The sequence below is a fragment of the Phalaenopsis equestris genome, unplaced genomic scaffold, assembly GCF_001263595.1.
Source record: "Phalaenopsis equestris unplaced genomic scaffold, ASM126359v1 Scaffold000251, whole genome shotgun sequence".
Taxonomy (NCBI): domain Eukaryota; kingdom Viridiplantae; phylum Streptophyta; class Magnoliopsida; order Asparagales; family Orchidaceae; genus Phalaenopsis; species Phalaenopsis equestris.
In genome coordinates this window covers 1,356,633-1,375,618 of record NW_018164693.1, presented here as the reverse complement: position 1 = coordinate 1,375,618, position 18,986 = coordinate 1,356,633, and the positions used below count along the sequence as shown (strand labels likewise).

General features: G+C 36.8%; 1 protein-coding gene across 2 annotated transcripts in view; it reads left to right on the top strand.

Annotated features, from left to right (window-relative positions):
- Nucleotides 1-18,986, top strand: part of LOC110024211 (folate-biopterin transporter 1, chloroplastic) — a 42,009-nt gene that overhangs the window by 9,165 nt on the left and 13,858 nt on the right. For both annotated transcript variants that reach the window (XM_020724034.1, XM_020724033.1), the window contains exons 3-9: nucleotides 2,730-2,980; nucleotides 5,678-5,742; nucleotides 5,827-5,989; nucleotides 6,454-6,602; nucleotides 6,689-6,940; nucleotides 18,224-18,392; nucleotides 18,485-18,577. In XM_020724034.1, the coding sequence (XP_020579693.1) occupies nucleotides 2,730-2,980; nucleotides 5,678-5,742; nucleotides 5,827-5,989; nucleotides 6,454-6,602; nucleotides 6,689-6,940; nucleotides 18,224-18,392; nucleotides 18,485-18,577 (1,142 nt within the window). The remainder of the gene's footprint in view (nucleotides 1-2,729; nucleotides 2,981-5,677; nucleotides 5,743-5,826; nucleotides 5,990-6,453; nucleotides 6,603-6,688; nucleotides 6,941-18,223; nucleotides 18,393-18,484; nucleotides 18,578-18,986) is intronic.

The following is an 18,986-nucleotide window of genomic DNA, read 5'->3' as shown; positions in this document are numbered from 1 at the left end:
ATGTCATATCTCCACCGTTTTAAGCAAATATTCAAATCTAAATCCTAAAACATGCTCACATTTCATCTTTCACATGCTCTTAAAGTGAATACCTCAAAAATGTATAAAAGCAAAGTGAACCAGTATGATGTATCATCCAAACGAACCAAGTTCAAAGGCTCGGCAGAGAGGAAAACCGAAAGGAAACAGGACCCCAAAGAAAAAGGGGTAAGAAGAGGTACCTCCTTAATGCCAATGTAAAGCACTGCAACACAAGAGTTCACCCCAAAGAAGTGCTCTCACAGAAATTCCCTCTCCAATCTCCTCACAGCCGAAAATATTTATTCCTCTCCTCTTTTTTTTTTTTGCAAACTTTTTCAACAACCTCAAAATCAAAGGAAGCTATCCTTATATGCAGAGAAGAGGGGAGAAGAGAAAAGAGATCACACCCAATGGTCCACGACACTCGAATCGGGCCAAGAAGAGAAAAGGGACGGTCCCTGCTCACAGAAGGCGAAGCCACCGAAGTCTCTCGAACCAAGCGGCGAGAGTAATGGCAGCGAAAGAAGTATCGAGAAGAAGAGAAGGAATGCCATTCCAGTGTACCAGGGAACAAGCTTCCCAGAGTCAAACTAATAAGAAAAGAAAATCCACGGCTCAAGGAGACTGACACGGCTTCGGGAAAGAAGGCCGCGGGCAGAGAGTGTCGGGCAAGGACGCAAGCGAAGTCAACTTTCTTTCACGTGGAGGAGGAGCTCGCTCGGCTCTCGGGCTTAAAGAGGAAAGGGGTAAAATAGTTTTAATATAAATTAATATATATATATATATATATATATATTAAATTATATTCGATTTACTTGCGCGCGGCGACGTAACAAAATGGGTGTCCTCCCTAGGAAAAATTGACGCTCCGGACGTGCCGATGTAGTCCGTTTTGTCATCTGGGGTCGCTCGGACGACGTCGTCGACAATCGGGTCAAAAACACGTTAAGATTCAAATTTTACAAAATTTCGACCCGCGATCGATCGCTTCAAAAGGTTAACTCGAGCATTCGACAAGTAACAGTGCAAACGAAGCGAATCGTGGCGATCGGACGTGTCGACTCTCCGAATTACAAAGTTTTATGCGCGGGAGTACGAATTGTGTAAAAGGCCACCCTAAGACTCAAAAGGTCCTATGGGAATCCTTTTTGGGTTTCCTCATGTTGGTTTCATCCTTCTAAGTGCTAGAAGTTGATACGACACACGCGAAACTCCAGAAGGGGACAGAAGTGGGTTGAATTTCTAGAACAATGTGGGTCCCATTTCTAAGGTTCTAAGATAGTCAATGGGAGATCCCTAAGGTTAGATCCTAAACCCTAAGAGGAAGACTAGACCTCACTAAAAAAATGAGGTCAACATCGGCTTGGATGTTTCACTGGTTATACTCTGGCTGCTTGATCCTAGGGTTGAACTCCATCTGTAAGAGCACTCTGGGTGTACTATTCACTTTTGAAGCTAGGGTCTGAACATTGTGTCTATAATGAACTGGTAGGTACTGGCGTTGCATCTCTCATTTTATCTTAGATCAGTTAGTGATTCTAATATTTCATTCTTGCCGTTGAAGAATTTTCATATTCTTTGATCATAGAGATGCACTCTTCTTTAATTTGCTGGTTGCTAATTTTATCATTCTGTTTGGTGGGATGTCCTGGTATTTGAATCCATGTTCTATGGTCTGGAGCGACTTGATGAACTCATCTAGATCCAAGTGGGTGTCGAAATATGACAAATTTACCTTTACTTAAAGATCCTAACTTCTCTGATATTTCATGCCAAATTTTCGGGCTAGTGGCTTTTCATTTTTGGTTAGATGGTTGATGGTGTATGGGAGTGATGTAGGGTGGGAAATAAAATTTTTTATTGGCCGGTTTGGAAAATTAGCAAGGGGAAGGGTTTTTTGGAGGAGATTGGGCTAGGCAGTGGGGTACTTTGATAATCATAGGATATGACTAGATTTAGGTTAGTTCTGATACCAAATGATACCGGTATTAACCAGCAACAACGGAAATTTTTTTTTTATTACTAACATCAAATAGATAATTACAATCACACAAAACATAAATCTAAAATTGCAACAAACACGACACTAACTCCTGCTAGGGCTGGATCAAAAGGGTGGTGGAGATGGTAGGTGAGGGTCTGAAAGGTGGTGGACAGGGGTGGTATGCAAGCAGGAACAGCAAGGCAGCTGTTTCCCAGCTTCCGGACAGCAAGCAAGCAGCATGAATCTATGCAGGAGGTCTGTCTGGAGCAGTCTCAGCAAAGGAGTGGGCCTTTTGGGATTGGAGGCAGCTAGGAGAAAGGGGAGGAGTGCTGGGAAGACAGGAACAATGATGGGCGGCTGTTCTGGGGCGTGGGACGAGGTATAACAGCAGTTGGAGCGATTTTCTAGGAGTGGCAGCGAGTATGAAAGGGAGGGATGTGGCTGGTGCAACTAGAACTGTCAATCCAAACTCTAATACAACACAAAAAAACTAGAAAGGTGGGATGGATACAAGGAAACATGCTGAAAATTGGAAAGAAATCACAAGGAGCGTTGTTCGGTTCGGCTTTGTAGCGCTCGCGCAATCCAGATGCCACGTCCGGTTCAGTAGCTAGAGACGCACGTGTCATAAGATACTATCTATTTTTTGACTTTCTTTCCTCAAAATGCTATGATTTGCATTACTTAAATCTACCTTAGATTTTAATTGATATAACTTCTACAGGTAGCTCGGCATCCTTGAATGCTCTCTCAGTCAAGGAAGCACCTGGAGAAAATTTTCAGGAGAAATACTCCAGTATAAATCTTTTAAAGAAGAGCAGTTCTAGGCTGAGTGCCATAAATTGTTTTGGGGTGGACTTGTCACCAGATAATATCGCTGTTGCAGTTGTATATTTTGTGCAAGGAGTACTTGGTCTTGCTAGGCTTGCTGTAAGCTTTTACTTGAAAGATGATCTCCATCTTGATCCTGCAGAAGTATGTCATCTTCTTTATTAAGCTCTTTACAACTATTTTACTTTTTCTCTCATTTCTCTCTACCTAATTTGATTCTTTCCATTTTCCTCGTAGTCTTGCTTTTTGGATTGCTAGGTAACCTTTTTCAGGAGAACTTGTTTGGTGCAGACTTTGCTTGGCAATACGTAATCTTTAGATGCTGATGGCAAAATACTAAAAATTATTAGTATTGGCTCTAAAGTTTTATTTTATCAATTGAAATGATTTTATTGATATTTGAACCTGTCTTAAGGATATTATCCAGGTCCTTCCTTTCTAACCCTTATTTATTTTTGAGGTTTTTACGTACATAACGCTCAAAACATTCATATTTATATATTTCACACTTAAATTTTTATACTTATATTTAAAGCATTAAATATGCTTAAAAAATACAAAATGTGCACTCTGTCTTTCTCTCCGTTAACCTCATCTGAACTCCGGTGAACTTCAATACTATTCTGTAATGTTTTCTCGGGCATATCCTTCCTCCTTAACTCCGAGCACTTCTTTGCCAATCAGCAAAAAATGCATCTCCAAATCATGCATGTTCTTAAATCACTTGTTTCATCTGTTCCGAGTTATGGGGGCCAGAGTTAAATAGTCTTTACTCCATTTTACCTTATGGGAATCTAGAAAGCTGCAACTCTTTGTAGGCGAAGGAGGAGAAAGATTGGAGTTTCTGAGGTTTTGTTTGACACGATCACGTTTTTGCTTCCCATCTTGTTTCGGAACTCTAGTGGCTTCGCCGAAATTTCTGCTGCGATCCAGTTTCTGCACCTTATTTCAGAACTCCAGCAGTTTCGCCGGTGCAAAAATTTTTAAGTTAACCAGAAGCGGACAAAGTTCAATTTTTGTAAATATAAAGATTTAGGTGTGAAATATGTAAGTAGGAAACTTTTTAGTGCTATCTTTTTAAAAATCCCTTTATTTTTTTCCATTAACGCCCCTTGAAACATATCATGCTAAATGGTGCCACTTAGAAACCTGATTTGGCACTGACTTCATTCCTTCCATTGTTAGTATCATTCAAAATGTAGCAATTTTATTTGGTGTTGACGTAAGATGTTTTATGCCAAGGTTTTTCATTGTAGAATTAGATGCAAGCAAGGTAATGCAATAAACATACAGTTTTTGTAGGAATGCCCGGAAATAAAGCATGAAATCTTAAAAGAATTATTTGCTATATGCAATTAAAATTGAAAATGGTAAAATACAGTTCAGATGTAGATGTTTTTGGTTTTTACTAAAAATTAATAAAAATAATTGGTTGGGATCATCAAAGTCATCCACGTGATTCAAGTTTCATACAAAAAAATTACAATCAAATTGTAGTGCGTTTGATAAAATTCAATTTCACTTTCAGCTAATATTGAAAAATAATTAAAGGAAAAAAAGGGGAGGACATAACAGGGGGAAAGAGGTCAAATCCAACGCTTCCATGTACGCAATTTATCAATTGAAGGACCAAAACGCTCACAATAAAAGGGCATTTTCTTCCCAACATGCATAGTTGAAAAATGTCTCCCATCTACTGTACATTTCATAAAAAATAATAAATTACCCTCCAATCAAACTACCATACACCCCGAGGGGAAGGTAAAAATGATTATTAAGGATAATTTAAACTACATATTCTAAAGCTCGTTTGGCTGTAGATTGTTTGTTGCATGCAACAAAAGAACAAAAGTATGGGCGTAGTAGTTTCAACTGGAGGATAATTGTAAGATTTTTGAAATTCTAAGCGCTATATTAAGCTTTGGAGAATTGTAGCATAATTCATGTCTACTTTCTTTCATAAGTTTTTAATTATATAATTACTAATAATAAATTAGCCTCTTGCGAAATAGTTAACTATTAATTTTTCAAATACAAGAAAATATTAAAATTTGTAGAAGGAACTAGACTTTTATAGAATTTCGGTCTTACATTTGATTAATGAATAGAATCCCCGAAATATGTCTTTAGCAAAAAAAAATTCACTGCAGATTTTTATTTATGATAGCCAAGTAAAATGTAATTTGACCTCTCAAGAAGTTGTCACCTCATTCAAAAAACCACTGGAGCCACCGAATAATTGCAACCGCAATGCACTTGAAACTAGTTGCGGTCCCAAAGAAGCCATAAGAGACATGGAATTGGTATAGTTCTTTCTGCCAGCCAAACCTAAAAGATCCAGTCTAGCCTTATTTGTAGGAACTGTGGGCAGCGCTGCCACCATAAACAGGGAACTACCTTGGTATAGGAACCTTGGGAGGCTCTGTATTAGATTGATGATGCGATTTCACCTGTTAGTTGCCACATTTATTAATTGGCAGCTCCAACTTCATTTTATATTGGTTATCATCCTTTTTTTAAATTATTCATGCTCCTTCAATGGCTCGATCCAATGCTCCATTCATTTTGTACTTCGGTGCAAGCTTATTGAATCGCTCAAACCCATATCTCACTTAAATCTTCAATTCTTGTGGAAGGAACATATCTGTTTTCTCAAGTGTTGAACTTTATATTTCCTTTTTTTGTTTTCTGTTAATAATTATGCCACTTTTTCTTCTAGATCTTCTTGATTGGCTTGAAGCAAATGTAACGCAACTGTTCAGCAGATATCAAATGCTTGCTTCTTCTATCATGTACTGTTAGATATTAGTATTTGATACAGCATATGTTTTGGTTTCTCAGACAGCTGTTATATCTGGTTTTGCTTCATTGCCTTGGTTGGTCAAGCCACTTTATGGATTTATCAGGTTTAGCTCTCTCTTCTAGGTGACCATTTCTGTGTTATCAGATTAAAATTTGCATGTTAATCCCTAACATACTCATTATGGCAGCGACTCCTTCCCACTTTTTGGCTATCATAGAAGGTCTTACCTTATTCTATCTGGGCTTCTTGGAGCATTTTCATGGAGCTTGATGGCCACCTTTGTTGACAGCAAGTACGGTGCTGCAGCATGCATTCTTCTTGGATCTTTTTCAGTTGCTTTTTCAGATGTTGTAAGTATCTTTCAATACATTGAAGTAGAACTGGAATTGACATGTTTGTGCTCCCAAATTGCTCTCCTTCATGCCTGTTTTAATTATGAGAATTAAATAATAGTTTCTTATTTTGTTCCTGTGATGAATGATACTTCTCCGGTCAGCTTTATTGATCTTGGTAATCCCTGTTATCAAAATTAGCCGTTGGACCAATTTTTTTTAACTAAAAGTGTGATGGTTACCTTGTTCACTGGTGTTTTCTTGGCCACTAGGTTTCTTTTTGAACTGAATTTGATTTGATTATCCAGTTATGAAGGATACTTTTTGAATTTTGGATGATTAAGTGTGTAAACATACAATTATGATTTACTGCCTGCATTTCATCAAGTTTTATGGTCCAGTCAAATATCTAAAGTTTCCTTGTTTGGATATGATTGTATATTTAGTTATTTTGCTTCATTATGGTTACATTCACAATGCAGGTTGTAGATTCCATGGTTGTTGAAAGAGCTCGTGGTGAGTCACAGAGCACATCTGGATCGCTTCAATCTTTATGCTGGGGATCTTCTGCTTTTGGAGGGATTGTGAGCTCATACTTCAGTGGTTCTTTGATTGATGCTTATGGTGTCAGGTGAGCATGCAGATTGAGGTTGACATGTTTTGCTTTTAGATGGATTCAACCATTATCAACTAAACCTAAAAATACATCAATTGCAGGTTTGTTTTTGGTGTTACAGCCATTCTTCCTCTGATGACTTCAGTTGTTGCAATTTTGGTTAAAGAGCAAGCAATGGCATCTGTGAGAGGTTATAATATGTCAACATCTGGCTTAAGTTTATTGGAAAGTTGCAAACAAAGCATTAGTCAGTTATGGAATTCTGTCAGGCAACCAGAGATATTTTTGCCTTCATTGTTCATATTTCTTTGGCAAGCTACACCCCATTCTGATTCTGCCATGTTCTACTTCACGTACGCTTTTGACCAGTCCTCTTTGCTTTTGCCTCTCTGTTTCATATTCACATATTGCCCAATTATTATATACTGTGAGCTCTGGAACTTGTGTTTTATTTCAATGCCTCTGTAATCATTTGCTATGACATATTTATCAGAAGCTTATTAATTTGGCAGCAAATGGTCATTAGTTTTAGTTGGATGAAGAACTGGATACAAGGAATTCTTTTTATCTTTGCTTGTTTATGTGGTTGACTAATTTGTTATTATGGAGTTAAAACATAAATAATAATTTAGTTGGAATATTCAGTGATGGCGTCGAACAAAAATGCCTCTTTTACGCAACACTTTCATTTGCTAAAACTAATTGAAATTGGAATCTGGTTTTAAAATTTTGAGAATGATGTGTTTCAAAGGACCTCTAAGTGACCTCCTGTTAATGTTCGTCCTTCTACTTGAGTTCCTCACGAGAGTCCTTCTCACAATGATGGTCTGATCTTCTCTTCTATGGGAATATGAATAGCTTCCAAACAGACCCTAAGTCATGATTGCCCCTTTCATTAACAATGACGGTCTGATCTTCTCTTCTATGGGATGATCATACAGAGGTATTCTGATCTAAATGTCCTGTCTTCCCTTCTTTTAAATGATCAAGTTTAATAGCTCAGCCCGATTTACACTTTTGTCTTCCAACTTTGCTTCTCTAACATTAGCATCAACCCAACCTTCAATGTTGAGGGCTTATTATAGTATAGTGAACGCTCATGCTCCAAACTTTTCTATAGTTCTCTATATCTGGAGTTTTTTTCTCTAACAATTCAATTGTTCTACTAATAGTTCCAGTTTTATCAAGAGTAAATTTCAACTGATGAGATAACATTGGGTTCTTAGAGTATCGTGTTTCATTGGTGACATCATCCTCCATCTACAGTCTTTTATTATTTTTTTTGTTAAAGTTCTCCAAATTCCATGCAACAAACCTAATCTAAGGGCCTGTTTGTTTATGCTTTTTGAAACACTGCCGGCTCAAAACCGCGTTTGCACATTGTTTGTTTCGCCGGTTCGAGCCTTCGGGTTTGTGAACGCCGTTCTGCTGATAATAACAACTCAAACACGTGGATGGGTGTGCGGTTCACAGCATTCGTGAAGTCTCCAGCCTAGCACAGCCGATTCCTTCCCGAAGCGACATCATCGCCAACTGATTCCAGTTGCCCTTTAGGTGAGAACTTCCATCTTCCATTTCTCTTCCTTCCAACACTCGAATCTCTTCTCGAAGGCTTTTGCCACTCGGTGGGCATCTCCCTTGTGATCCCCGCTTCTTTGAATTTGATGTTTTATTCTTCCTGTAAGTTTTGAGAAGTATTCATCACTTTCTCACTATTCTTCTCTTCTTCTTCTTCTTCTTTTTTTAATTCTATGTTGCATGTGGGATAATAATCAGCTGGCGAAGATAATCTTTAGGAAGATCTGTATTTTCTGATTTTAGATGTTGTAAAAATGAGGCTTTGTCGGTAGCAGGATTTACATCTTACACTTCCATCCATTTCTGAAGCACCTATAACTGTGATTTACATATCTAACACCTAAACATTTATATTCACATGCATACCACTCAAATTTGAGTCACGTGAAGGTGCTGTGACTATGAATATCAAACCAAGGGTGTTATATATGTAAATACATAAGAACTGTGTGGTATGTGTGCAAACTTATGTTTTTTTTAAATAAGAAGATGATGCACAATAGGTTGGGCCATTTACAGATGACTTTATGGGATTTATTTGATAATTTTTGCAGCAAAACTTTTTTAGTTAGTTGTTGGTAGCTGCTTCATTTCGAGATTCTTCTGATTAGGAAATTAGTATGTGAAAGAGTTACTGTTTTATACACTCTTTAGATTTTTACTTAATTTTTTAGTAAAAGTTGCTACATTTTACTGAGAAATGCACCATGTACCAAAAGCCCAATCTATTAAAGCTAACATTGCTGGAGTCATGTGAACATAAATTATACATCAGAGTTGGAATACACATTAGCTTAGGTTTTTTACATCTATTTATACCTTATGGGATGATCATGTACTGGTTTTGACTATCTCCATAGATGTTGTTATTCAACTCTATGGAAGTTGATGTTATTCAACTCTATAGAAAATATTAAAGTTGCAAAGGTATGCTCTTGTCTTGGTAATGGAAGCTATTTCAAGTTAAGCCTTCATATGTTTTCTTCTTCTTCTTTTGGGAACTTCTTTCATATGGGCTGCAAACTTATCTCAAGTTATTAACTATGCTGTAGTTGGATATTTATTTTCATTTATCTACCTAGATAATTGTATGTTGGTTATATGTGTTACTTTGCCATGAATGTTTATTTGAATGATTTTTGCAACTGAAAGAATTTATTATGTGATGATATCCATATGCTTCCAATGGAGATATGCGGCATCTTTGGATGGCCAAGTTATTCTTAGGTAACCAGTCCTGCCATTACCACTAGGATTTATGGATACTAATCCGTGGATATGCAATTCGATGTCATATTTGAACCCGCACAGCAGGGTGCTCTACCTGTAGCTTTGAATCGACAAAAAAAAAAGAAAAGTTTGGAAAATGTACATTTAATGCTAGTGGTTATTAAATGGATGCCATTTTGCTGCAGGATGGGATTCTCATTGTTTGTCGCTCATTAATGTTCCAATGGCTTAAAAGAATTATTCTACTTATGGCAGAGTTGCTGGTACTATATTAAATGGTGAAACATTTTCATGCCAACCTCTTGGGGAAGGAAATTATGATGCACTCATGCCTCGTGCTACTTTAGTTGGATTTTAAATTGAAGATTTTAAAGTAGAGTTTCATAAGAGAAAATTTAAAGGCAATTTCAGCGGTTATTTTCTTGAAGCACCACAGGCAATTGATTCATTGATATTAAATTAATCCATCCGAAGTTTGGAAGGATGTGGTGGTCTTAAATTTGGGCTTAAAGTGGAAATTACCTGCTTTAAATTTGATTTCTTAGGCTATCCGAACTGTTTGCTTGCTATTTGAAATGACCTGCTTTAAAAGAGTGATGGGCATTCAATCCACCTCAAATGTTTTCTTCCTATTTGCGTTATTTTGTTTTGAGGTTTTCCTGCTATTTGGAGCAACCTGTGTTCAGTTTTGGAATTTTATCAGCAGCCATTTGTTATTTGCTTGTTTTATGTGACCCTGCATACAAAATGCCTGTCGAACTCAAAGTGGTTGTTATTTGCTTGGTGTAAAATCAGTTGAGATTTGGAAAAAAATATTATTTTGATTGAAAGCTTCCAAAACAATGTCCCCAAAAGCATGGCGGCTGAATGATTTGACTGTTCTGAAAGTATTTTTTGTTACTGGTTTTATTTATCTCCTTCAGAAGATTTATGGAAGGTATTCTTTCATTTTTCATGTGGTTAAATTATAAAGCAGTATGCTGAAGGTAAACTTACATATACTCCACACAATTCTCTTTAATGCAAATCGTTATAAAGCAGCTGATGTAAATTTGAAGTGTGACTCTATGGTGGAAGAAGCATGGCTTATTCGGTTGTTATTAGTTCCCTAACTACAGATTTTGCTCAACAAGGATTGTTTTGCATTCACATTTATGAGTTTGGCATATTGTCATTTTGTTATTTGTTCTTTTTTATGAAAGATTTGGATGGCATCAATGTAAAAATTAGAGTTTTACATTGATATATAAATACAAAGGACTCTAGTGATAATCATTAATTATACAAATTCTATATCTCCTCTTCTTTTAACTTATTTTTTTGTTTCTCGCATTATTATGTACAAATCATTAATTTACAGAAATATATTATTGAAAATGAGCTAAAGTAATTCGGCAATAAATTTAAGATTAGGTTAATGTTCGCCTTAAATGTTATGGAATTGTGTTTGAAGATAACTTTAAAAATTATCATTGGATTGATTTCACATGCAACACTTTCAGAATTGTGTGTTTCAAAGCAGATCAACTGTTTCTGAAACATTAACTTCTGAACAACAGATTTCCTACAACAGTTTTTGAATTGAGATTTTCTACAATCACAATCGAAATAAACACACCCATAGTTTTAGATCTTTCCAACTTGCATAATTTTCACCACAAATTATTTAAATTTTGGCAACTCACTTGAGTATGACATGCTAGCCAAACCTGGCTTGATTTTCAGCACATCGGGTAATAACCCAGGAGGAATCTGACATGCTGAAAAAACCTAGCAAGAAAAATGGCATACGAGATTCCCAAATAAGAATTAGTTTCCAGTTAGCTAGGATTTTGGATTAAAGAGTTTTATTATTTTTTTATTGTTTATGAATTTGTACAATCCTTATAAAAATAAGATAGTTTATTTGGATTCCTTTTTTATGGATATGTAGAATCCTTGAAAAAAACGTTTTTTTTTTGGGTTTATTTTCTTGGTTATTTGTTTTCTTGTTATTTTTAATATTTATGATCCTTGTAAATTTATTCAAACACTCGTTGGGGCAATGAATAAAGTATGAATTTTCTGCCTTTGGTTTAAACTTATACTATGCATCATCCGCTGTCTCCCTTCTTGCTTATTCTACTCCAAGTTCGTCTTTGACAACTATCAACAAATCTGGAATCCTCCGATATCCATCCAAGAAGTTTATTGTGACCTCCCAGACCTGCTTTTTCTTCCACAACAAGAATTGATCAAGCTACGGATGGCAGAGAGTTATAGTATTTTAGGGGTTGTTTTTCTCTCTAGCATCAAGCATGCCACTGAAAAGTTGGATGCTTGAATGAAATAGCTAGTGACATACTTATCACTTGTCAGCATGAACTTGCATGGAAGATTGTCTTCACCCCGCTAAAGCTTTCCAGCCATGCTTAGTTGTCATGGAATTTGAAGTCCTAAATCTAAGGTGTTAATAATTATCTAGTCATGATTTTAGGGGTTATTGAGTTCTATGTCATTTGTCATGAACATGACAGGCGGATCTAATAGGTGATTCATACGGGTTGCAGGAGTACATATTACATAATGGAATTGCTTTATTGTTAATCAGCCGTGAAGAGCATAGAAAGGTGACTTTTTTGTTGTGGAAAATTTTAACGTCGACCAAAGGTTCATTACGGAGGATTGAATCATCGACATGAAGACCACCTCGATTAAGATGAGACCCGTAAAATTTTGCCATGAAGGGGTAACTCCCACAAAATAAGCAGGTTTCTTGAAGTAGTGAAGTTCTTTCATCTTATCCTTATATATTATTATTTATAGGACCGAATGAGCTTGAAAAGGGGAGCCATGATTTAGAGGATCCAGATGGGCTGCAAAAGCCAAACTAAGAAGGAAACTTGCCAGATTTTATGGAAGTTTTGGTCTCTAATTTGCTACTATTTTGAAGTTTGGAGTTTGCTATTTGTTTTATTGTTTATAGATTTTAGAATCAGTGAATAAAAGGATGCTTGTTGTGTTTGTTTCTTTTGTTATTTGATTTCTTATTTATTTATGGATTTGTGAATCCTTGCAAATAGTGCTGTTTCATAGTTTTCTTTTCCTTTTTTTATTTGTTTCGACTTGTTAGTTTCTTAATTTGATTTCCTTAGAAGTATATTAAACCCTCAATTGGATAAGAAATAAAACAATAAAATCATCTTTACAATCCAGACTTAAACCGTCCTATCTTCCTCCTTTATGTTTCACAACCCTTCTCCCCGTGCATTGTAGTGGCCTCCAACACCTCTCCAACAAGCTCACTTGTCACAGTGCTTTAATTCTATCCTAGCTTTTTCTAGCATTAAGAATTGATCAAGCAGACGATTAAAATAGAAGGGTGGTTTTATCTTTCTTGTATCAAACATATTGCTTGTAGTAAAATAATTTAGGTTTACAAAGCCCTGAATCTCTCTCCTGGGACTTCTAGAAAGCTGGAACTGTTGAGCATAGTTTTAATTAAGTTGTGCCGCATTACTTAGGAGTAACATCTTATTAAATCTTGCCTATTTCTCACTCAATCAAGTTAGGTCGTTGTGTAACACGTCTAGGTGTAAACTGCACTAATTCTTTACGGCCAGACAGAAATGCAGTAGGAAGGAAAGAACCAGGAGAGCAGAAACTTGAATAATCAGAGCTGAAGCAATGTTCCGGGCAATTACAAAGGTATTTATAGAAGTAAGGATAGCATTCGGTTGTAAATGCATGGTACAGGAATATTACGATTCAGTTATGTTAGTTTTAGATTCCTTTATTGAGTCTTGACACCCCACCTCAAGATGCCGTTCTCCGGTGAGACAGTCAGCTTGGAACATAAGTGTTTGAAGCAGGCGTTTGTGAGGGATTTCGTGAATACATCTGGTAGCTGGTCTTCTCTAGCTATGTGATGTACAACAATGTGATTGTTCTTTATGCATTCCCTGATAAAATGATTATCTTTCTCTATATGTTTAGTTCTTGCATAGAAATAGGGTTGTTCGTGAGTGCAATGGCAGAAGTATTGTCACAATATAATGAAGTGGCATGGGGCACAAAAATATTGAATTCTTGCAGAAGATGTCCTAACCAAATGATATCAGTGGTTGGAGTGGCAAGGGCTCGGAACTCAGCTTTGGTGGAAGAGCGAGCAATAGTTGGTTGTTTTTTAACAGACTGTGAGATTATGGTGTTACCAAAGAAAACACAATAGTTAATAGTAGATTTGCAATCTATGGGATCTCCAACTCAGTCCGAATCAACATACGGTGTATGCTTTAATTTATTTCTCAATATGGTAGACCAATGTGTTTGGTTCCTTGAATGTATGGGAATATGTGTTTGAGCTGTTGGAAATCATGTTGCGATGGTAAAATTTGATGATAAAATGATGGGTTTGAGAATTCAGTGACTTTGTCAGTAGTAATATCATTCTTCCCGGATGAAGGATTGGTAACCAGTTGGAATCAGCCATGCTGGATGTGGATAAAATGCTTTGGGCGTATTAAAATTGATCTTGGTAGAATCAAGCAGATCTTGATTTGGCTGAAATTCCAAGAAACTGAGAAATAGCACCTAGATTTTTAATCATGAATCTTTTGTTGAAGCTAGTGAGAATGTTTCTGATGGGGGTTTGGTTATTTCCGGTAAGCAATATGTTATCAACATATATAAATAGATAGACTTGACTGGAATTTTGTTGAAAGCAGAATGAAGATGGATTAACAGAACTTGGGTGAAGCTGAGGGTTTGACGGTAGTTTTTAAGATTGGCAAACCATTGGGGGGAGGCTTGCTTTAGGCTTTAGAGAGCATTTTTGAGGAGAGAAACGTGATTGGGAGCTGCTTTTTGTTAAAGCTATGAGGTTGTTGCATATAAATCGTCTCGGTAAGATGACCATGAAGGAAAGCATTTGAGACATCAAGTTGAAGTACAAGCCAGTTACGTGCTAGATCAATAGTGAGAAACATACGAATTGTGGATATTTTGGCCACGTGGCTTAAAGTTTCAGCATGATCAAGTCATGGATATTGTTTGAATCCTTACGCAACTAAACGAGCTTTGTATCTGGCAGCAATAGACCCATCTATTTTCAGCTTGGTTTTAAATGTTCACTTACATCCCAGTATATTTTAATTTGGGGATGGGGTACTAAGACCCATGTACCTTGGGATTGCAAAGCTTGGAATTCGACTGACATGGCTTTGCGCCAATGAGGGTGTTTGATAGCCGCAGTGTAGCAAGTTGGATAAGAAGGGTGGAGTTGATGTGTTAAATTTTGGTTTTGTCTTGGTTTATAATGACCATTTGTTTGTGGGTTTGCAAAGGATTCCATTGTTGCGGAGTGAGTAGAGGATTGGATTGGTAGAGATATGGGTTGCATGAGGTGATTGAAGGATAGTGGTATGGTATCTTTCGGTGGGTCGAGAAATAAAGTTAGCTGAGTAGGGTGAAATGTCGGTTGTATGGTGGATGTAGGAACAAGGGGCGGAGGACGGTCAAGAGGAGGGGGATTTTGGCGAGCTTTGGGCTTGTAGGCGTTGTGACATGGGAAAATAGCTTTATTGAATATAACATGCCTGGAAATATAGACTTTCTTTGTTTGATGATCAAGGCATTTGTATTCCTTTTGTGAGGCAGCGTATCGAATGAATTTACAGCTTTTTGAGAGTGGGAGGAGCTTGTTTTTGGAGTATAGTCAGAGCCAAGGAAAACATTGGCATCCATAGACTTTGAGGTGGTTGTAAGTGGTTGGACGGGGATGTAAGAGTTCATATGGAAACTTCAAATTGATCTTTGTGAAGGGCAAACATTTAAATTATAACAGGCGGTCAGCATGGTATCAATCCAAAGATATAGAGGCAAGGATGCTTCATTTAGGAGTGTGTGAACAGTCTCAATGAGGTGGCGATGCTTTCTTTCAGTAATGTCATTTTTTCTAGGATTATGGGGCAAGTGTATTGATGATGCATGCCCCATTGTCTAATGAGGTTAGTGCAAATTGTGTTTAGGTATTTGTCCCCCCCCGGTAGTGCAAAGGGTTTTGATAGGTTTCTTAAATTCTCTCCACCAGATTTTTGAAGTCAACAAAATTATTAATGATTTTATTTTTATGGCGAAGTGGATAAACCCATGAATAACGAGAACAATTACTAAAAAAATAACGTAGTATTTATAGAGTTGCGGAGATGTGGCAAGGGAAGGGCCCCATACATCATAATATATGACTTCTTAAGGATGGGATGCATGCGATGTAGATGTAATGAATGAAAATTAATGATTTTTAGCTATGTGACATGAAATAAATTGTAAATTTTTTTATTTAGAACAAAGAGTTTGTATGCTTTTGGCTAATGATGATTGAATCTTGAGAGATAGGTGCCCGAGACGACATGCCATAAATTGGGGATCTGTTGAATGGTGAGCAAGCAATCTTGAAGGAATTTTGGTTGTAGGTGATCTTTGTATGAGGTAGAGTCCAAGCACACAGGGTCCCTTTAGAAGTTTTTGATTGGTTTGCACATCCTTAATAGAATGTCCACTAGCAGTAAATGTGATAGAGCAAGAATTATTAGATGTGAGTTTGTGGATGGAGATAAGTTGTAGGCAAGATTGGGTACATTGTGGAGGTTGTGTAGGAGTAACTTACATGTAGGTGTTGGGTGAAGACCTTGGCTAGTGTGTTATGCGTAGTTATTGTCCATTTTCAACAGTGATTGAACTTTTTCCTTTGTATTCTTGTGCATTTGTGATTTGATTTTGATCAGTTGTTAAATGTTCATTTGTGCCGCTGTTGAGGTACCAACTGTTTTGAGAGTTGGTTTGGAATTCAGAAAGTAAGGCAGCTGGGGTTTGCTAAGTTTTATCATGCCTATACCAGCATTTGAAGGCTGAATGCCCAGGTTTGTTACAAATTTGGCAAATGATGGAAGGGGATTTGGGGTTGCAAGTAGGATTATTTGACTGTGGTGCTGGAGAAGTTCCACCGCTGTTGAAATTGCGATTTCTACTGCATCCTGTGGTAGCCATAAGAGCAGTTTGCTGAGATTGATATAATTCTTTGGAGGCTTCTTGAGCTATATTGAGTTCCTAAATGCACAATAAGGTGTTGAGAGTATAAAGGACAATGTCCTCCGAATCAAGATTTGCTCCGGTGGTAGAAAGAGATCGGGTTATCGTTTTTCATGAAAATGTTGTTTAACTCATTATTTAGTTGGATAATCCGAGAACGACTGGTAGATTGGAAGTGACATTCCAAAGTGTGCCATATTTCGTAGCTGTTTTCATAATTCAGGAATAAGGGAAGGGGAGAAGGGGAGAAAATCGAATATAGGTCGGCAGTAAGATGTTGATCTATGTGTCTATTTGATGTAATCAGGATTTGACATAGAGTTACACATGGAATCGATGCTGTAGTGATCACGCTAGCTGCAAGATCCATTCAAGAATCTTCTGTATCCATTGCATTGAAATAATTTCACGATCCGAATATTCTGAGCAGGGTGATTATCAGGAGCAAGCTGAATTGATATGATGTTCTTGATGTTAGCCATGAGAAATTTCAGTTGGGTGGGTATGGGTTTGTCATCTGGCTTTGAGGTAGAGCTGGAGGTAGGGGTAGCAACATTTGCAGAGGAGTTGGATGAGGAATTCATAGCGATAACCTTAAATTGCAGCTGTGCGTAGGCCCTGATACCATGTAGACTTCACAGATTCTTTACAGCCTGACAGATTTAGAAGAGAGGAAAGAAGCAGGAAAGCAGAATTGATAAAGGAGAAAGCAGAAAATTGAAAAATCAGAACCGAGTCAATGTTCAGGCAATTATAAAGGTATTTATAGAAGTAAGGATAGGATTTAGTTGTAACTGAATGGTACAGGAGTATCACGATTCAGTGTGTCAGTTTCAGCTAGATTCCCTTCTTTGAGTCTTGACACTAAATACCCTGGCACATGCAAAATGCAAAATGGAATTTTTCTTGGTGGATGCATTCACTTTAGATTACCAACGAATCACCTATGAATTTTTATATAGTTACATTTCCTCTTTTGTTCAAAAGGTGTATATAGCTTCACCTATTTGTAGATGTACTCTTGATTATGCATCTCTTTCTGATATTTGTGTTTGTGTATATCAAGTAACAGAACTGTAAACTTAACTTCTCAGGCACCTTAGTTGAGGCCTTGAGGGTCACATTCTTTTGGAGATCAATCAAAAGCTCCTAAAATCTTGTGAAGTCTTATAAATCTGGCTTTTTAGAAGTAATTTTGCGGTAATTTAAAATAAGTTTAGTTGGGCCTACCATTTGGTTGCATAGTATTTTTAGATAAAATTTTCTTAAAAAGTTCTGTAACCTTTTTAGCTCGCCATTAGGTTCATAGGGATGTACATATCTTGTATGCAAGGAGAAAATGTTTGTTTAAGCAAGGTAACTATTCAATATATAATGAATAACGTTACCCTTCTCAAATAAGTCCACATAGAAAATGGGAGTTCTTAATTTATATGCCCAAAACTGATGTATATAAGGTCCATTTTCTTCAAATGGGTCAACATCGTGGATGCGAGTAAAAGATTATTATTTATATGTGCATTTATTTGCTCCAGGTTGCATTACTTGCATATAATTAAAAACCCAGTAATTTTTTAAGCTAATATTCGAACTTGCAGACTCAATAGTGAAAGTGAGATGAACTAAAAGTGCTTATAAGAGATGTAGTAAATCATTTATTTTAAACAATTTCATTTTCCGTCCAATTGTCCTTATTTGGCACTGCAAATTAAATTTTCCTGATATATGTTTTTGCTAACTTCATTACAATTTTCGTACAGCACAAACAAACTTGGTTTTACTCCAGAATTCATGGGACGTGTCAAACTTGTTACTTCTGTGGCATCCTTGGTTGGTGTTGGTACGTACAACACATTTCTAAAGAATGTCCCCTTAAGGAAAATTTTTCTTGCAACAACCATTATTGGTTCAGTTGTTGGGATGACTCAGGTGCTTATCTTGCCATACCTTAGGGGGCACTTATTCTTGTTTCCATCTCTGCCGGCTAATCAGGTTGCAGATTGTTTAATTGTTTTTTTCAGGTACTTCTTGTCACCGGATTAAATCGAGAGTTTGGGATAAGTGATCAGTGGTTTGCTATCGGTGACTCTTTGATCATAACAGTCCTCAGTCAGGTGATTATTACTTACATTGTTTACTTACTTCAGTTAGTCAACGTTTTATGTAAGTGATGATTATGAAGAAAACACAATACTCTTGGGACACTAATCGAAACAAACAAGCCCTCGTACAATATAAGTAGTGTAAACCAGTGGAGCCTGAGCGAGCTTAGGCTTTGCTCGTTCAAAACCAACTCTATTCAAAATTAACTTATGTTCGAAATTGCTCATGAACATGTGTCTATGTTCGACTCGATTTGCATATTTTTGTTCATGTTCGACTCAAAATTATATCATTTAAATTAATTTGAGAAATAAATATACGGTGTTAGATTCAAATATGCACCATTTTTATACTCTAAAATGCGCAAAATCTTCTTACTATAGGAGCTCTTGTGATTTAAACTTATATATATATATATAT